Raw genomic sequence first — 15,441 nt, forward strand, 5'->3', positions numbered from 1 at the left:
TAATAGAAGGTGCTTGTGCTTCAGGTAGCGTGCGGCACTTGCACTCATTGGCTGGTGCCAAGATCAAAGGGGAACTCTTGGACATGAGCAGGCCAAACAATAATTCACACCCACCTTATTAAATACGTCCAGACAGTCCCTCGCGCATGTCTATCGGAAAAACACACACCGCCACACAACAGGTTCCTCTCAATTCTCCATCGCGTCTCAGTGTTTGCTCTATCTCCTTACATCCACAACAGTTACACCTCCAGAGTCCTGGTTAAATAAAGAGCATGTCGGCACACAAATCACCCCTATGACCTATACGATAATATCAGGAGGTCACACGGCTGACTAGCAGGTGCCACGCTGTCATGGTTCCCACAGAGAAAGAGCTGAGCCGGCTGTCACTGCGGAGCAGTGCTGCATGAGAAGGCTGCGGAGAAAGGCCTTGGAGAGGCACCGGGGAGAGAGTGCACCATTCAAGTGAATCATCAGAGCCATCAATGTAATGAGAGCAGATCGGTCCTGAGAAGAGAGAGGCAAGGAGAAACAGTGAGAGAGGGATAATGGGGAAAGTAGAGAGGGGGAGAGGCAGCAGAGGGAGGATGGTAGAAAGCAGTGGGGCAGAGAGGAAAAAAAGTGAAAATGGGCGAAAGGCAAATACAGAATATAGCACAGGAGGATAAGGAAAAGTTGCTGATAGAGGCACGGATGGTAAATGGATTTAGGACTATGGCAAAGAACGGGGAAGCTCAAGGAGAGACTGTGGCTAAGCAAATAAAGACTTTGTGTGTTTTTCCGCTGGAGTGCTTACATGAAAACATCAGAGGCTGAATAACACAAAGGAGGCCAACCGCTGGGCACTCAACACTTAGGCACTCAAACTGTCAGAAAGAAAAAAACTGGACACAAAAGGGCAAAGAGAAGGAACAATTACAAGACAGAGGGGAATAGAAAAGAAAGGTAGCAAGCAAAGGAAAGAGCAATTTACATTAATTTTCATTCCACCTCAACTAGGAGGAATCCTGATCAGAGAGGACTTCTCGGATGCTAAAATGTTGATTGTAGCTGGCGTCTTGTTTTTAATTAAACATCCATGATGTAGCCCATTAGCTTCTCATTCTCATAACACCATCAATTCTGTCGTGTCCACAGCAGTGACAACCCGGGCTTATTGTTTGCGATCAGAGAAGCTGAACTTCCAAGAGGTCATTACTCATTTCTGGCATTCGTCTCAGCTCCGGAAGAGAAAGTCATAAATTATTTCTCTCACGCATAATCCCGGTGCCAGAGCCGTGTGTCAATCACTCCGGAGTCACTCCCGGCCCCGTCGCGCCACTTCCGTCACGTGCGGCCCAGAGGATCATTTATCAGTGGGCGATCGTCCGCTTGGACGGGTACCCTCTGTTATTACCCTCACGTCCTGGGCCCGCAGCTGAATTACAATTGTAGAGTCAGTGAAGAGCCGTGCAGCTGAGAGGGCTGAGCCCGGGTAACAAGCTCTGGGGTGGGTAATTAATGCCTCCATTTCCCCCGTTGGTTCGGCTGTGCGGAGGGAGGTGGCATTGATCAGAGCGGGATCAGGCCGGGGGGAAGGAGGCGACAGGCAGAGGGCACCACGGGGAGGATTAAGTCAAAATGTGGAACAGACAAAGGGGATGGATGGATGGAAAGGTGAAAGAGAATGTAAGAAAAAGAAGGAGAGAGAAGGGAAGGCTACAAGCCTGGCAGAGTGGCTCCTCTTGAGATGGTTCTTCCGCTGGGGGCTGGATACTCTGTCAAAAAGCCTGCAGCTCTGAGTGACACTTCAAACCAATAAAAAAAAATAAAATAAAATAAAACCCACACTGTAGTTCTGTACTCTTCTAGTAGAATTGTGAAGGAGAGACATCCAGAGGAAAAAGTAATGTGCAATCCAAAGCCGCATTTCATAGTTCATAGTTCTTGTACTTGTCAGTGATTTAGAAACACAAAAAGCACAATTCAAACTATCACCATAAAAGGATTAATAAGCAAAGTATAGCATTTCTATTGCTTCAGTATAAAAACACAATGTGCTTTAATGGAACGTCAGCTAAACAAATGTAAGTGTTCACATTACCAGAACTGAGCTGCCACTAAAATAGTGGGAAACTAAAAAAAAAGAGCAACATTGATACCGCGAAACAACAGAATCCGCATTTCACTTCTCATCGCCCTGAGGGACCCGGTCACCACGTATTAAAGGACGCAGTGCAATACACACATATATATATATATATATATATATAAAAAAAAAAAAGCCAGGAGCCACATGGGAGTAAGTGGAGTGACCGTGGCAGCCACCATCGCTCTTTCTGCCACGTCTTTAGCTGTAGTCTCCCTGACCCTGTCTCTGTTTGCCTGGGAGGCAAGGCCTGGCGCTGTTGACGATAAAACAAACAGACAGGCCCCATTTATACAGTCAGGTGTCATGACAAGGGATAAACAGCGGACCGCTTCGGGCCTCTAGAGGCACGGGCTGCACTAATAGTGGAGGCTATAATCCTCCTCATCCTCACCATCGCCCTCATGATCATCACCATCATCAAGAGCAGCAATAGCGGCGCTGGCAGAAGCTCCTAAGCGCCTGCTGGGAAATGGACAAGTACTGACTCAGATTGGACAGAACTCAAGGGCTCCACTGTTTACTTTGCCGGGCTGTATTCATTCATGTCACTGAATTAATCGAGACGGGGAAAAAAGAAAGGCAAAAAAAAAAGCAATTGCCCAAAAACATTGCTGGAGAAAGAAGGGGAAGGGGGGGGGGGGTGCACGAAGCAAAAAAAAAAAAGAACAGTCTCGAGTAGAGCGAGGCGGCCATGGCAAGCACGCGGCGGGAATGACAAGAGTGTGGCTGTCATCGCGAGGGATGAAAAACAGCACCTCTCAAACGAGGCGAGGCAGCGGCAGCCTCTTGCGCCAGCGAGAAAACGGGGATGCGCAGAGACCACAAACACAATTATCCTCATGCCAGCTTTGTTGTTTGTCAGAACTGGCACGCATTTAAGGACTTGGGTGTACTGATTATATGACACCCGGAGAGCCTTCGGGGTGGACAAGAGGCAGCCAGCCGGGAGTCATTACCCAAGCCAAATAGACTTCTCATTTGTTTTTCCGTCGGGGTAAAGCATCAACAGGAATAAACAATGGCTGCGAGACACTCAATCACCAAAGGCGCGCACTCTTGCAGCGGGTGTTTTTCCTTTTGAAGATCCAATTACAAAGTCCTCACAGCAAATCATGGGAAATAACTCTTCATATACAAGGTGTGCCTGTGAATCTAAAAAAAAAAAAGGGTTTCCAGAGCTCCCTGTAGGACTGTGATCAGATATGATCTGGTGTCTGGGAGTGAAATCACACATGACCACCTGACAGATGGCATAATGTGGGCAAAGGGGTTATTTTCTGACAGTGTGAAAATCATAGTCCTGGCACCTTTCAATACTGCCAGCTGGTCTTTTTTATAGCATTCAGTTTAATTTAGGCAAAAAAAAAAAAAAAATTAACAAACTGTTTTCTTAATTTTGTCATGTCTCCCAAGAGTGTCACCATCTTGCCATGGGTGTAAAGCCTTGCGAAAATATTTTGAAGCTGGTACAGATAATAGCAGCTATTCTGGAAATACCTGTTGACAACCTGCAATCTGTGTGCCAGACGTCCACGACTGTCTACGGTGGCACCGGGCGCTGTCAGGAGTCTGCTGGTCGAACGCCAGGGTCATGCACACAGACGGAGTGGGTGGAAAAACTATGTTTCCTCCACATTGGATGAGATGGGCCAAAAGGGCAGACGGGAACATGCACATCAGCGACAACAAGTTTATGAGCCCCGAAGCAGTAAACACAATCACACGCCCAAAACGAGAACTGCTAGAAGATTCAGCATGCTTCCATGACCAAGGTCACACGCAGTGACTTTTCACTACATATAGAAGAGAGAAGTTCCAAAGTGACGCAGTGACAGGAGGGTGGGCACTGAGTGGCTGACCCCACTGTCACAAAGAGGGACTCTTACTAATGGTGTCTTGAAAGTACACTTTTGTTTTCAGAGTATTCTTGAGGTTACAGGACAGCAGCGTACACATTTTGAACAAGTGCAACAAAGGAAGCCATGTATGTCAAATACAGAAGACACCTAACACGGGGGGTAGGTTTAGACACTACTTACAAGAAGTTTAACCCCTATTCAGACTTCGTTTCTGGTGTTGGTAATGAATCGTTATCTGTTAAGGTTCTCAGTCATCCAGGTTATGGTTTATCCAGAAAAGCTGAACACAGGCAACTGGACATGCAGTTTCTTGAAGATGTTCTGCCACTTCTAAAGGGCTGGTGGTGAGTTGGGATTTTAAATAGGAACATCTGTGGGTGTTACTCACCAGAAACTGTTATGAGAAACTTGTAGGACTAGTGTCTGTTTCAAAGCAACAGTTAAAGTCTCCTCCAACTACAGGATATCGTTGGATTTGCATTCATATGAGGTACTCCTAACCCTAACCCAAACCCAAACCCGTTAAAAGGGAGTATCTGGTTGTTACAGACCCTAGTCATGTGATTTTCAAATGCACAGATCCAAAAAACAAGCTGAAACAAAGGCCACTGGACTTATAGTTTCTTGAAGACATCTGACCACTCATCCAAGTAGCTCCCACAGAACTGAAGAAGCTACTTGGTCCAGTGGTCTTTGTTTAAGCCTGGATGACTGAGAACCTCCACAGATATCTTGATGTTCTGATCATCTGCACACATAAGACTCTACAGCCATGCCATGACTAGTATGTTGACTGATTTTTAACATTTACACAATATTAGCCAAGAATGTTATAGGTATTGGTCTCGATACAATTATTAGACCAACTGAAATGTTGAGAAAACCAAGAGGAACACTGAAGTGATTACAATGAATCCTGACATTCATCTGTAGTTACTTCACTCAGATCTGGTGTAGATTGGTGGTGCTGGAAGAGAAGTCAAAGAAGCATCATCAGTCTGTAGGTTTCTTTCCCGGGGACCATGAATGTCAAGATATTTCAGTCTATGGACCGACTGACAAAAGCATGAATTTGACGCGTTTATCAGACTGTCCCCAATTCGGAATCACGCAAAAGTTGTCTTTGCCTTTCATACTCAGACAAACGAAGTTGACTAATTTACTAGAACTTAACCTGAAGCATGCCAACCACTTTAATCTCAAAGCCTCGAGCCTAAAAATAAAAATTTAACTGGCATTTCCCTCTTTGAATTCTCCTCCTGTTAAACAGTGATATGATAGAGACTGGAATCGCTGGTCCGCACAGGGCGATTATACAAATCAAATGCTCTAGGTGCACGCTTGGATCCTGGAAACGTGGGTGTCGTCCTTTGATTCCACCCTCAGGCTATATTAAATATATGGTTTAATGTGTTCTTCTGCGATATAATTTTCAATTACACCAAACTGTTACCATCATCACCTCATGACTGAACTACTACTGTAACCGTGTGCGCTCCAGCATCAGCAAAAAGATCTGTCAAGAGAGCATATTGCATCTATCGTGGCAAATCATTCGACTTTACGAAACCAATACAAACCAGCGCGGTACAACTCTGAAAGAAAGGCTTTTTTTTAAAAAAAAAAAAAAAAAAAAAAAAAAAAAAGCACATTTCCCTGATGACGGTTTTCAACTGACTGACAGATTAAATTGACATGTTCCCGAGCAGAATGTTGGTTGAATATGCGGTACAAATGATGGACCTCTGAGAAAGAAAGGATTTCACTTTCCTGGGTCAATGTGCTCCATGTGAAAAACATTCTCCGCTATGCTATGTTCAAATGGCAATTCATCAAGCAATTATGAACAAAATTGCAGTCTATAAAGCAGGCTATACTTATCAAGAAAAGCCTTCCTACAATACTTAACAACAGTAAAGTACATTGGTTATTTAATGGTGCTAGAGTACCTAGTCTTTACCCATTATTATAAGCATATAGTTTAGTCATATTTAATGTCAGTAAAAAATTGTTTAAAAAAAAAATCAGCCCTCAAATTCATCCTCAAGTATGGGGGACAGTTAAGAGGTTCGATTTTTCTATAACTGTTAACGCTTTTGTACACATCTGCTCAGTTTTAATGTATCTCCATAGACATGTGCACAGCCACCGTCAGAATCCGATTCTATTGATGTTGCAATTCCCAGCACTTCATTTACCAAGAGCAGCATCACAGATGAGACCCGCTCATTTCCATTTATCGAAATCCCATTTCTATTCCATCTGCTATCTAGTCACCTGTGAAACTAGTTTTTAACCATGGTTTGGAAGTGCACTGGCTTCGGATGTCTACCCCATTCCCTTTATTAGTGTTTATTCCAAACCATAAAAGCCGCTGGAGGGGCACGCACTGCCTGCGCAGGTCGTTACATTGTAAAACACCGTGGCAGGGTGGCACACAACATTGCACATTTGAGAAGCTAAGTGTGTCAGGGAGGAATTAAAGAATAAATTTCCCCTTCCAATTAAAAGACGTATTTGTGCGACGTGAGCAGAGGAAGGAAACATTATCAATGAGGGGAAGAAAACACACTGTTACAATTCAGAAGGCACAATTACCAAGGCTGTTGCTGTGCAATTAAATGGCGCTATTTAGACAGTGCTAGTCCCCGATAATAAACGCACAACATATAGGAGACAAATCAGCTTCGGATGTATCTTAACAACCCCAACAGCTGGGGGAACAGATGACTGAAATGTAAACACAAGCGGAGACAAAGCGACTACATTAAAATGAAGATAAAACTGCGTACACGCGAAGAGTCAATTGTGTGAAATGCTTTTCACCATCTTGTGACGTAAAGGTGGAATCAGCTGTCGAGCAAAATACCAAAACGACACTGTTGGAAAAAAAGAACATCACAGGTTTTATTGAGAAAGAAGATGCAGTTTCCCAGGGTATGATCCAAATGAAATGTATGTAGGGCAAGCAACACACTACTCCCACACTGTATTAAAAGCATGTTTGAGTCATCTGCACCACCTCTCTGCAGCCCCTCAAATCATACTCCATGCAGGGTGAGTGGAGCTCACTGACATTGTTAAAAATGTACAATATAAAGCTTTAAGCTAGTAACAAGTTACAGAAGTGATGCAAGTGGAAGTCAATTGGCAGATAAGTCCTTTTTATTATAGGTCAACTCTACTGATATTTCAGAACAACTTAAACACTGGATACTACAATAAACTCCTACCCCTCACCAATTCTGCTCCACCCTCACACCTCTTTTAATTTTCTCAGCTATGCCTGATCTTTGTACTGTTGGTGCAGCATGAGAACATCTTCCTGGGAGACCCTGGTCCAGCCCTCGCTGTGAACATGGTACAGGTTGACCTGCCCTCCACTGTAGGCATCACGGTACGTGGCCTGGTAGATGGCGCGACGGCCTAGCTCGCAGGCCTCCTCCACGGTCAGGTCGTGCCGCAGGCCACTGTCCATCACACCATAGGCGTACATGGAGCCCGAGCCCACCGCGAATAAGTCGCCGCACACTCGGTTCCCCTCCGAGTCAACGTAGTACAATCCTAAGGAGAGAAGACAAAAGGCAGGTGAACTGGGTGGGAAGGCAAGGGGTGGGAGGAAACAACAGTGCAAAAGGAGATGAATTTCTCCTGATTCAGGTGTTGAGATCCGTCATTAAAACCTGAGATGGCGTATATTTAACACCACCGCTCTCCCACAAACAAACACACAATCTTGTAATTGCACACACGCCATGCCCTCCAGAGGGAGAATATGAACAGCTGCAACCTCTCCAAGTGAAGTAAGGCTGGCAGATATGAACAGCTGCATCCTCTTCAAGTAAACCGAAGCCGGCCGAGGAACCTGCTGACAAGGCAAGGGCCACAACGCTCTGTGCCCAGGGGCCCCGCATTGGATCTTATTGATCCCTGCAAACAGGCCAAAAATTAACTATCGACCCACAACCTGAGCTGCACAGGTAACTGCATCTCGCACCTCACAAGGGATGACAAAAAAAACAACAACAGCGTGCACATATTCTGCGGACACCAGACAAGAAAAGCGCATTGATAGCCTTCCGCTCATACACACGTTCGAGTCACTGGGACACTTGAACATCACATGGAGACACCATGCACACACCCCACACCATAGCTGACCACCACACATGTAATCCCATATGCACTGCAGACGTACAATGCTCTGATGGACCCGTGAGGGACAGTTTGCTCCACACCACGCTTCGTGGACACATGCGAGACATTTTGTTCTGCACCATGACACACTCACTAGGCCTGATCCCTGAGTGACGTGGAACGGGTGACTAGCACCAGCCTGCGAGCTCGCCCACAGCCGGCCCGCAGATGGTAAAAAGGCAGCCTGCTAAAAGGCATGTTTTTCATAGCGCTTTCACCAAGCCAAATCTGTGAAAACGATACTCGCACAGAGAAGGGCAGGAACACATGCATATAAAATGGCTTAATATCCACCACTATCGCTCATCTCCCACTCCCCAAAAACACTTCAAAATGCCCTCAGATTGCACATCTTCGCTTGCGCAGATTCTCAGCTAAACTAGTGACAGTCTATTAGGGATAGAGAGCCACTTGCTTTTCTGAAAAAATAGCTTACCATTGCTTTCAACTGGCAAATTGCAGCTTCCTCAGCCTGTCGTTAGCTTGCCATGATAATCATCCAGTGCCTGCCTATGCACAGGGGTAATTTGCCATTCCAAGTCCTGCCTGTTCCTCTTGAAAACTGTGAGGGACTCGTTAAAAACATAATAGGCAGGGAGCGAGAGTTGTAAAGGCAGCCTCTTGTGTTGAGTAGCACAGTTGACGGAGGTGGATGAGGACTCTTTAGGAGGTCCAAGTATAGAACCAGAGCGGCACCCAAAAACACTTCCCACGTTTATTCCTTTCCAAACACACCTGCGGCCTTTGTAGAGCTCAACGCAATATTGCTCACCGCTCCCTACACCTGAAACACTGACGCAAAAAAGGAAAAAAAAAAAAAAAAACACATGCAGGCGGTGATGAGTACTCAAACTAAAAAAAATGAAATTTAGGTCCACATTAATGTGGAAATGGGGGCATGTCGTCTGTGTGGTGGAGAGCTGCAGCAGTAACGGCCAAGAGAGGCTCCTTCCACGCCATCAATCTACTGACAGGTGCTTAAGGAGCCTTCTTTAAACAGCAGCCTGTGCAGCTGGCTGGAATGACAGCGTTTACCCGTAGGTGAGGAGGACAGCGCGATGCATGGGTGGCTAGCATCAAATGGGTCAGTGTCTGTCATCTGTCCTTCCCACTAGAATTCACAACTGACTCAGGAATTTAAAAAGAGAGCAGCAGTTGTACGGAGGGGGGACAATAACGTCATTACATCACTCTCTCAGGACTGGCTGGAATGCTGACTGCCACGCGGTCTTCTCTGACGAGGCATTATATATTTTTGTTATGAGGCTACAGCCTGTTTAATCACATATCCCTTATTACAAACCCTTCAAGTCCTTGTACGGAGGACTAGAGGGTGCCACACAGAGTACAGTCAGAGTATAGCTGCTACGGAGCTATCAAGCTAAAACTATACACTGATTACAAGTGTCATAACATTTAATGTTATTGCAAAGAGCCATATTTGTCAAGGTCCTCCACGTCGCTTTTATTCGATTTATTTTGCAGACAGCTTAAGACACTTCATCAGGGGAATAAGTGCTCTTGACATGATTGTAGCTGGTTAATGAGCTTCCCGCCTAATCGTGATTGATTTAATTTACATGACATTTACCTCTCCATTCAATCACTGACATTGTTGGAGCAATGGCAAAGCTCCCACACCTATTGAAATTATACAGGGATCATTATTTCACCAATAGATTGTAATGAATTTAACACGTCATTTGCATTTGTTGGTGTATCAGCAGACACGCATTGTTCACAAAGATGCCTCTGCTTTCCGGACAATGCTGGGATCGATCTAAGCAGGTGTACGGGCATTATGTATGCGACCCAATTGTCCAGGGCTGAGACCCGACGTCCATCATCCCGTTGGCCCGCAGTCCCAGCCTCATCGATTTCCCATTACTGTGTCACTGTAGCGGCCTCTTTAAACACACCTTGTGTGATGTACAGCCTCACACTGTGTGGTATCCAAAAGCCACAGCTTTAAGTACAGGGAAGGGAAAGAGCAAAAGAGAGGCTGCAGTACCATCTAGTGGATAACTCTGAGACCAACAACACATGAACGGTACTCATGGTTGATGGGGAAAACTGGAGTCTTTCTTTAAATTAGTTCAGAATTATGTATGAAAAGGCAATTTTTATTATTAACAATAACTCCTAACCCTACATCAAAACTGTTTAATGTTGAACTGCTCAACAAAACCCAATAGTAAAACCTGGATCGGCTAAAAATACAGACTCACAATGCCAAGAAGACGCTCTCTACACAGTGTGTTTGAGACTGTCACTCAAAACCTGAGTCACGGTGTATTTTCATTCGGCTTGGGGCTACAGTACATATCTGATAAGCAAATAACAGAAAATGTACTTGGATACATATCACACATAGAGACTCAAAACACAATTTGTTTTCATTGATAATGCTGATATTTTTGGCTGATTGACTGACTAATCATTAAGACTAAGAAAATAGTAAAAAAAAAATTAAACTGTTGCCCTAATTTGCAGATTGCTTGCTTTTTTGTTTGACAAACCATCAAACTTTTCTTGAAATTATTAATATAATTAGCTGCCACTTTCCTCAGCCAAGTAAGTGATTAATAAATGAATGGTTCTGTTCTCAAATAAACTTATTAAAATGACTCCTTATAAACGTTTTAGTCGCATATATTTTTGCATTAATGCATAAACACATAATATACAGTATAATGATGTTTTATTTACCTGGGCCTCTCTTGTCCCAGCCACACACCATGGTTCCCATGCTGAGTCCCATGCCCTTGTATTGGTACACCATGTTAGCGAGCAGCTTGGAGGCTGCGGCCACAGAGATGCGCTCCTTGTTGCGTAGCTCATAGATGCGACACTGGCGGGCCAGCAGGCGCTCCCAGAAGCTGCAGTCTGCGGCTCCTCCGGCCATGGTACCCAGCAGGTAGGGGTTGATCTCGATCACCTTCTTCACTGTCTGGGAGGCGATGTAGGCGCCGGCTGTAGCCCGAGAGTCCACTGCAACAATAACTCCATGCTGGAACTAAGAGGCAAAAAAGGGGAAGGAACACGTAGGTGAAGGATGACACAGAGGGAGTGGGACACAGTCAGACACATCTGTCAGTGGCTTACATAGACATTGTTAACTACCACAATCATTCTGATTAGAGACTCTAATTTAACTGTTTGCATGTTGCTTGCATGTAAACTTATCGGTCAGGTTGTGCACGAGTGCATTTACTAAAGTGTAACCCAAACAGAACTCAACATCACTGATGTATGGGTCCTTTTTATTTCTTTTAGGCTCAGTGCATACATTTGGGACACTACTGGCCAGTTCATAATACATTTATTTTATTTTATCACTAATAAGGTCAGTTGCTATTAGGGATGTCCTGATCTGTATCGGGAGAGCGGTATCAGGAATTGTCACACAGGGCATACAAGTAAGATAAGAAAAGCCTTCATGAATCTCCACGGGAGGAAATTTTCTTTAAGATTGGATCAGGACTCGGATCAGCTGATGCTGAATATTAAAAGATTGGTATTGGTTGATCGGGGGCTAAAAACTTGATCGGGACATCCCTAGTTGCTATACATGTATAGATTATCTATTACCATGTAGTCAGCCTTTCAGTAGTTGTCACTAAACAAGGAAAGAGCTGCTGTTCTACAAGCGTAGGAGTCAGAGGTGTAATATATGGTTCCACTCTACCAGAAATCTGCTGGATAAGAGGAAAGACTTTTGCTCTTTCCTCCAAAATCCTCTATTGTTGAACTGACAGTCACAAAAGCAGTGAAGTTCTACAGTGAAGACACCAGATTCTGACAGTCAAAGAAAGATGTTTGCTGGAGAGGTTTTCATTAAGGGATTAAGGGATAAGGCTGGCATTATTTTTATCAACAAATCCCCCCACAGAGACAAAAAAAACAGCCGCAGGGATATGGCTCCGTATTTACGATCCTCCGCTGTGTTTGACAAAGGGAGCAAAAGCTTTAGTGGCTCATTGTAATGAAACGATATATCAAGCCAGAGAAACAGGGTGCTTCTTTCATGTGTTTTTTTATGTGTTTGCAATCAGTTGGGGGAATCTTTATCAGTTTGTTATACATTCTTATTAGTGACATCAGTTAATTGGTGTTTTTAATGGGCTTTTTTGAAAAACAAAATACAGAGTGAACAGTAAAACCACCTGAACACATTTATCTGCATTTGCCTAAATACAAATAAACCAAATGCATTGAGTTTCTTTCTAGCATTCCAGTACCTCTCTTTTCATCAGTGCATCTGCATCTGTTACTTCGTTCTTTGCTCCTACAAGATCCAAGAAGTGTTTCCACAATTGTATTTGCAATTCCTATTTTGTATGCGCCTCTTAATGTGTTTGATTATGTGCGTGTGTGAGATAAAAACAGATGAGTCATGATTGTAACACACCACTTGAGGGTTGGTATTTTGATCATACCCAGTATGAGTAGTCTGCATCAATTTTAATAGAAAATCCACAGCTGCTATCTGATTTGAAAGGAACAACCTTTACACAAAGTACATCAGTTAATTAATTAAATGGACATATGGACATGCATGGGAGATGAGCTTTAAACAAAATTCCTCACTGATCACATAAACATGCGGTTTTTACATTTTAACCTGTCACACCTTTTGGTGTATTGTTAAATTGACCTTCAATATACATTTTATTTATCTTTTCAAAATGTCCTTAGGATGCAATTATTGACAAAACACATTTCACTTTTCAGAAACACTATATAAAGGAAACACCTGTAGTGTAAATTAGAAGAACAATGTTATCTTTTATTTAAAAAATACATCTTTATGTACCCTTATGGATGTTGTACATTGAAGGGCTAATGTTCTACTCAGATGCAAATAAAACCATTAAGTAGAGTGCACGCTACTTTCACAAACACAGGCCCTTTTTAATTCGCTCTCAAGTTAGAAATGTCAGAAACAATCACAAACGACTGAGGACGCCTGCCATGAGAAAGCGGTTTGTAGCCATGCTAGCATGCTAACGTTGGAGATACTGTGTCATATAAACCGTCGAGCTTGACTTATAAAGTTCAACTGATTTATCAAACGGCAATATGGACAGCTGCGGATTTTAAATTAACCGTATGACACCAGCTGGATACAATGAACGACTCGTTAACTTACTTTAAATGCTAACGTGGTGGTTCCGTGCAGAAACTCTATTTTCCTCTCGACGCCGTCCTCGTCTACGGCACACAGCGGGTTTTTAACGGAAAAACTGAGGTTGTCCCCCGGTGTAGGCTCGAGTCCCAGACCGCTCTGCCCGGGCTCGCAACCAAAAGCAAAAGGCTGGCAACTATCAAATGAAAAATCCGCACAATCACTGTTCAACACACTAGCAAGAGCCATCTTTGAAAATGTATGATGAACAAGCAACTTCCGGCGAGGAAAACTAAGAATATTTATTGCGTGATGGCGCCAAACTCCCACAGCGCCCCCTGTGTCTGTGGAGGCACGAATTACAAGTTAAAAAACAAAAGGTAAATTAATTTGACAAAAATAAAAAGTGACTGTTCAGCTAAAGAAAAACTAATATCCAAAGGCTGCCGTATCATTTTAGTCTCTTACTATTAGTGATTTAATGGAATTATGTAATATAGATGTTTCAGGCAGACAAAAGTGGCTGAACTCTAAAAATAATCAAACTTTACATATTTTTTTCAGTTTACACATAAATGCTGTGCTTCATTTAGGAACATTTAGATTTGCCACTCTTTTTCTTTCTTTTTGGATCTGTAGCTCTCCTCTCCATGTCTCTGTAATATTCCTCTTTCAGGTCCTCCCTTTTTCTCTGGCTCCATCCCTGGGCTGTGATATGGAAAAGGTCCACATTGTTCCCTGAGTAGGCATCCCTGTGAGTGGCTCTGAACACTGCTTCTCTCGCCAAGGAGATGGCTTCTTCTTTACTGAGGTTACACCTCAACCCTCCGTCAAGTACTCCATAAGCATATGGAGAACCTGAGCCCACGGAGAAGATATTTCCCTGCAAATGGGCTCCATCGCTGCACACATATATCACCTTCGGACCACTGTTAGGGGTTGGCAAATGTGTTGTTGCAGTCACATATTGGTTACTACCAACAGCTGAGGAGCTCCCGTCAGTCATAAAGGATTCCTCCAAATTCATTGCACAGTTAGCTGCTTCATTATCCCAGCCACACAGAGTGAGAGCCACACACACTTCAGTACCTTTAAAGGGATGCAGCATGAATGAAAGAAGCTTGGCAGTAGCACGTATCGAAAGACGTCGCCTGTGCCGCAGTTGGTAGAGTCGAATCTCTCTAATCAGAATCCGCTCCCACAGCATGCAGTCGGCACCGCTACCGGAGGAAGTGACCACTAAATGGGAGTGAACGGGGGTAATCTTATGAACAGCCGGACATGCAACAAGCCCCCCAGCACTGGCACGTGTGTCTGCAGCTGCAATCACCCCACCTTGGTAGATGAAACCCAGGGTTGTTGTGCCATGAGACAAAGGGAAAGGCCTTTGGACTGTCAGTGAATGTCTTGGCGGGCAGAGGGGCAAAGGTGGTATGAAAAAGTTAATAGGAACCCCACATGTTACTGTAGATGTCGTCCTTCTCCATCTGAGGTTGTGATAGTCAGGCATATGAATAGACGTGGCTGTATCCTCTAAAAGAAAGCACTTGTGATGTGCAGGCCTGTCTCTGAAGCAACAAACATCTTCCAAAGCCATAATGGTGTAGATGAGAAAAAGATGACTTCCTTGACCTCAAAATCAGAACAATGTTTTCTCTTAAAAAGCAAGTAAAAAGTACTCCTCAAACACAGGTCAGAACAGAATCCATCCACTGGTAAGCTGAGCAAAAATATGTGCAAAATGCTCAATTCCCATCGGTGCTTGTAGTGGGGAAAGCTGCCACTGACTTTTACTTTATTTATACTGCCCAGTTTTGACCCTTTTATAGCTCTTGCAGATATGACAGCTTGCACAAATGTGGACATGCACACACAGGTTTATGCAAGTGATAGTTTAGCCTACATGCTGTGAATTTGATATCCACGGAAGCCCATTTCTGCTAACTTTATATGCTCATCTACATCATTACACCTTTCTCATCAGTTTCAATTTGTCGATAAAGAATTAAGGTGACGAACGTAAGTTTCCTCACTGACAAACGTGCTTTCCAAACTGTAAAAATGCCTAAAATATGACACAGATCATTATGAACCGCTACAACCAATGAGAAATAGAAGAATGA

General features: G+C 43.8%; 2 protein-coding genes across 2 annotated transcripts; both read right to left on the minus strand.

Annotated features, from left to right (window-relative positions):
* Window positions 1-6,777: 6,777 nt before the first annotated feature.
* Window positions 6,778-13,594, minus strand: psmb5 (proteasome 20S subunit beta 5). Its single transcript, XM_084546759.1, has 3 exons — window positions 13,343-13,594; window positions 10,900-11,206; window positions 6,778-7,557 (listed from the first exon to the last, which is right to left on the minus strand). Exons 1-3 carry the CDS (start codon window positions 13,565-13,567, stop codon window positions 7,274-7,276), a joined length of 816 nt encoding a protein of 271 aa, XP_084402885.1. The 5' UTR covers window positions 13,568-13,594; the 3' UTR covers window positions 6,778-7,273.
* Window positions 13,595-13,907: 313 nt separating this feature from the next.
* Window positions 13,908-15,304, minus strand: psmb11a (proteasome 20S subunit beta 11a; the record flags this gene model as incomplete). Its single annotated transcript, XM_084547173.1, has 1 exon — window positions 13,908-15,304. The coding sequence occupies exon 1, from the start codon at window positions 14,913-14,915 to the stop codon at window positions 13,908-13,910; it is 1,008 nt and encodes a 335-aa protein (XP_084403299.1). The 5' UTR covers window positions 14,916-15,304.
* Between the last annotated feature and the right edge of the window lie 137 nt (window positions 15,305-15,441).

Source organism: Chelon labrosus (genome assembly GCF_963514085.1).
Source record: "Chelon labrosus genome assembly, chromosome: 6".
Lineage (NCBI taxonomy): Eukaryota > Metazoa > Chordata > Actinopteri > Mugiliformes > Mugilidae > Chelon > Chelon labrosus.

Coding starts and splice junctions, on each gene's coding strand:
- psmb5 (XM_084546759.1), bottom strand. CDS start 13,567: ATGGCTCTTGCTAGTGTGTTGAACAGTGATTGTGCGGATTTTTCATTT. Junction 11,207..13,342: donor CCACCACGTTAGCATTTAAA/GTAAGTTAACGA, acceptor TTTGCCTCTTAG/TTCCAGCATGGAGTTATTGT. Junction 7,558..10,899: donor CTGGGACAAGAGAGGCCCAG/GTAAATAAAACA, acceptor TTCTCTCCTTAG/GATTGTACTACGTTGACTCG.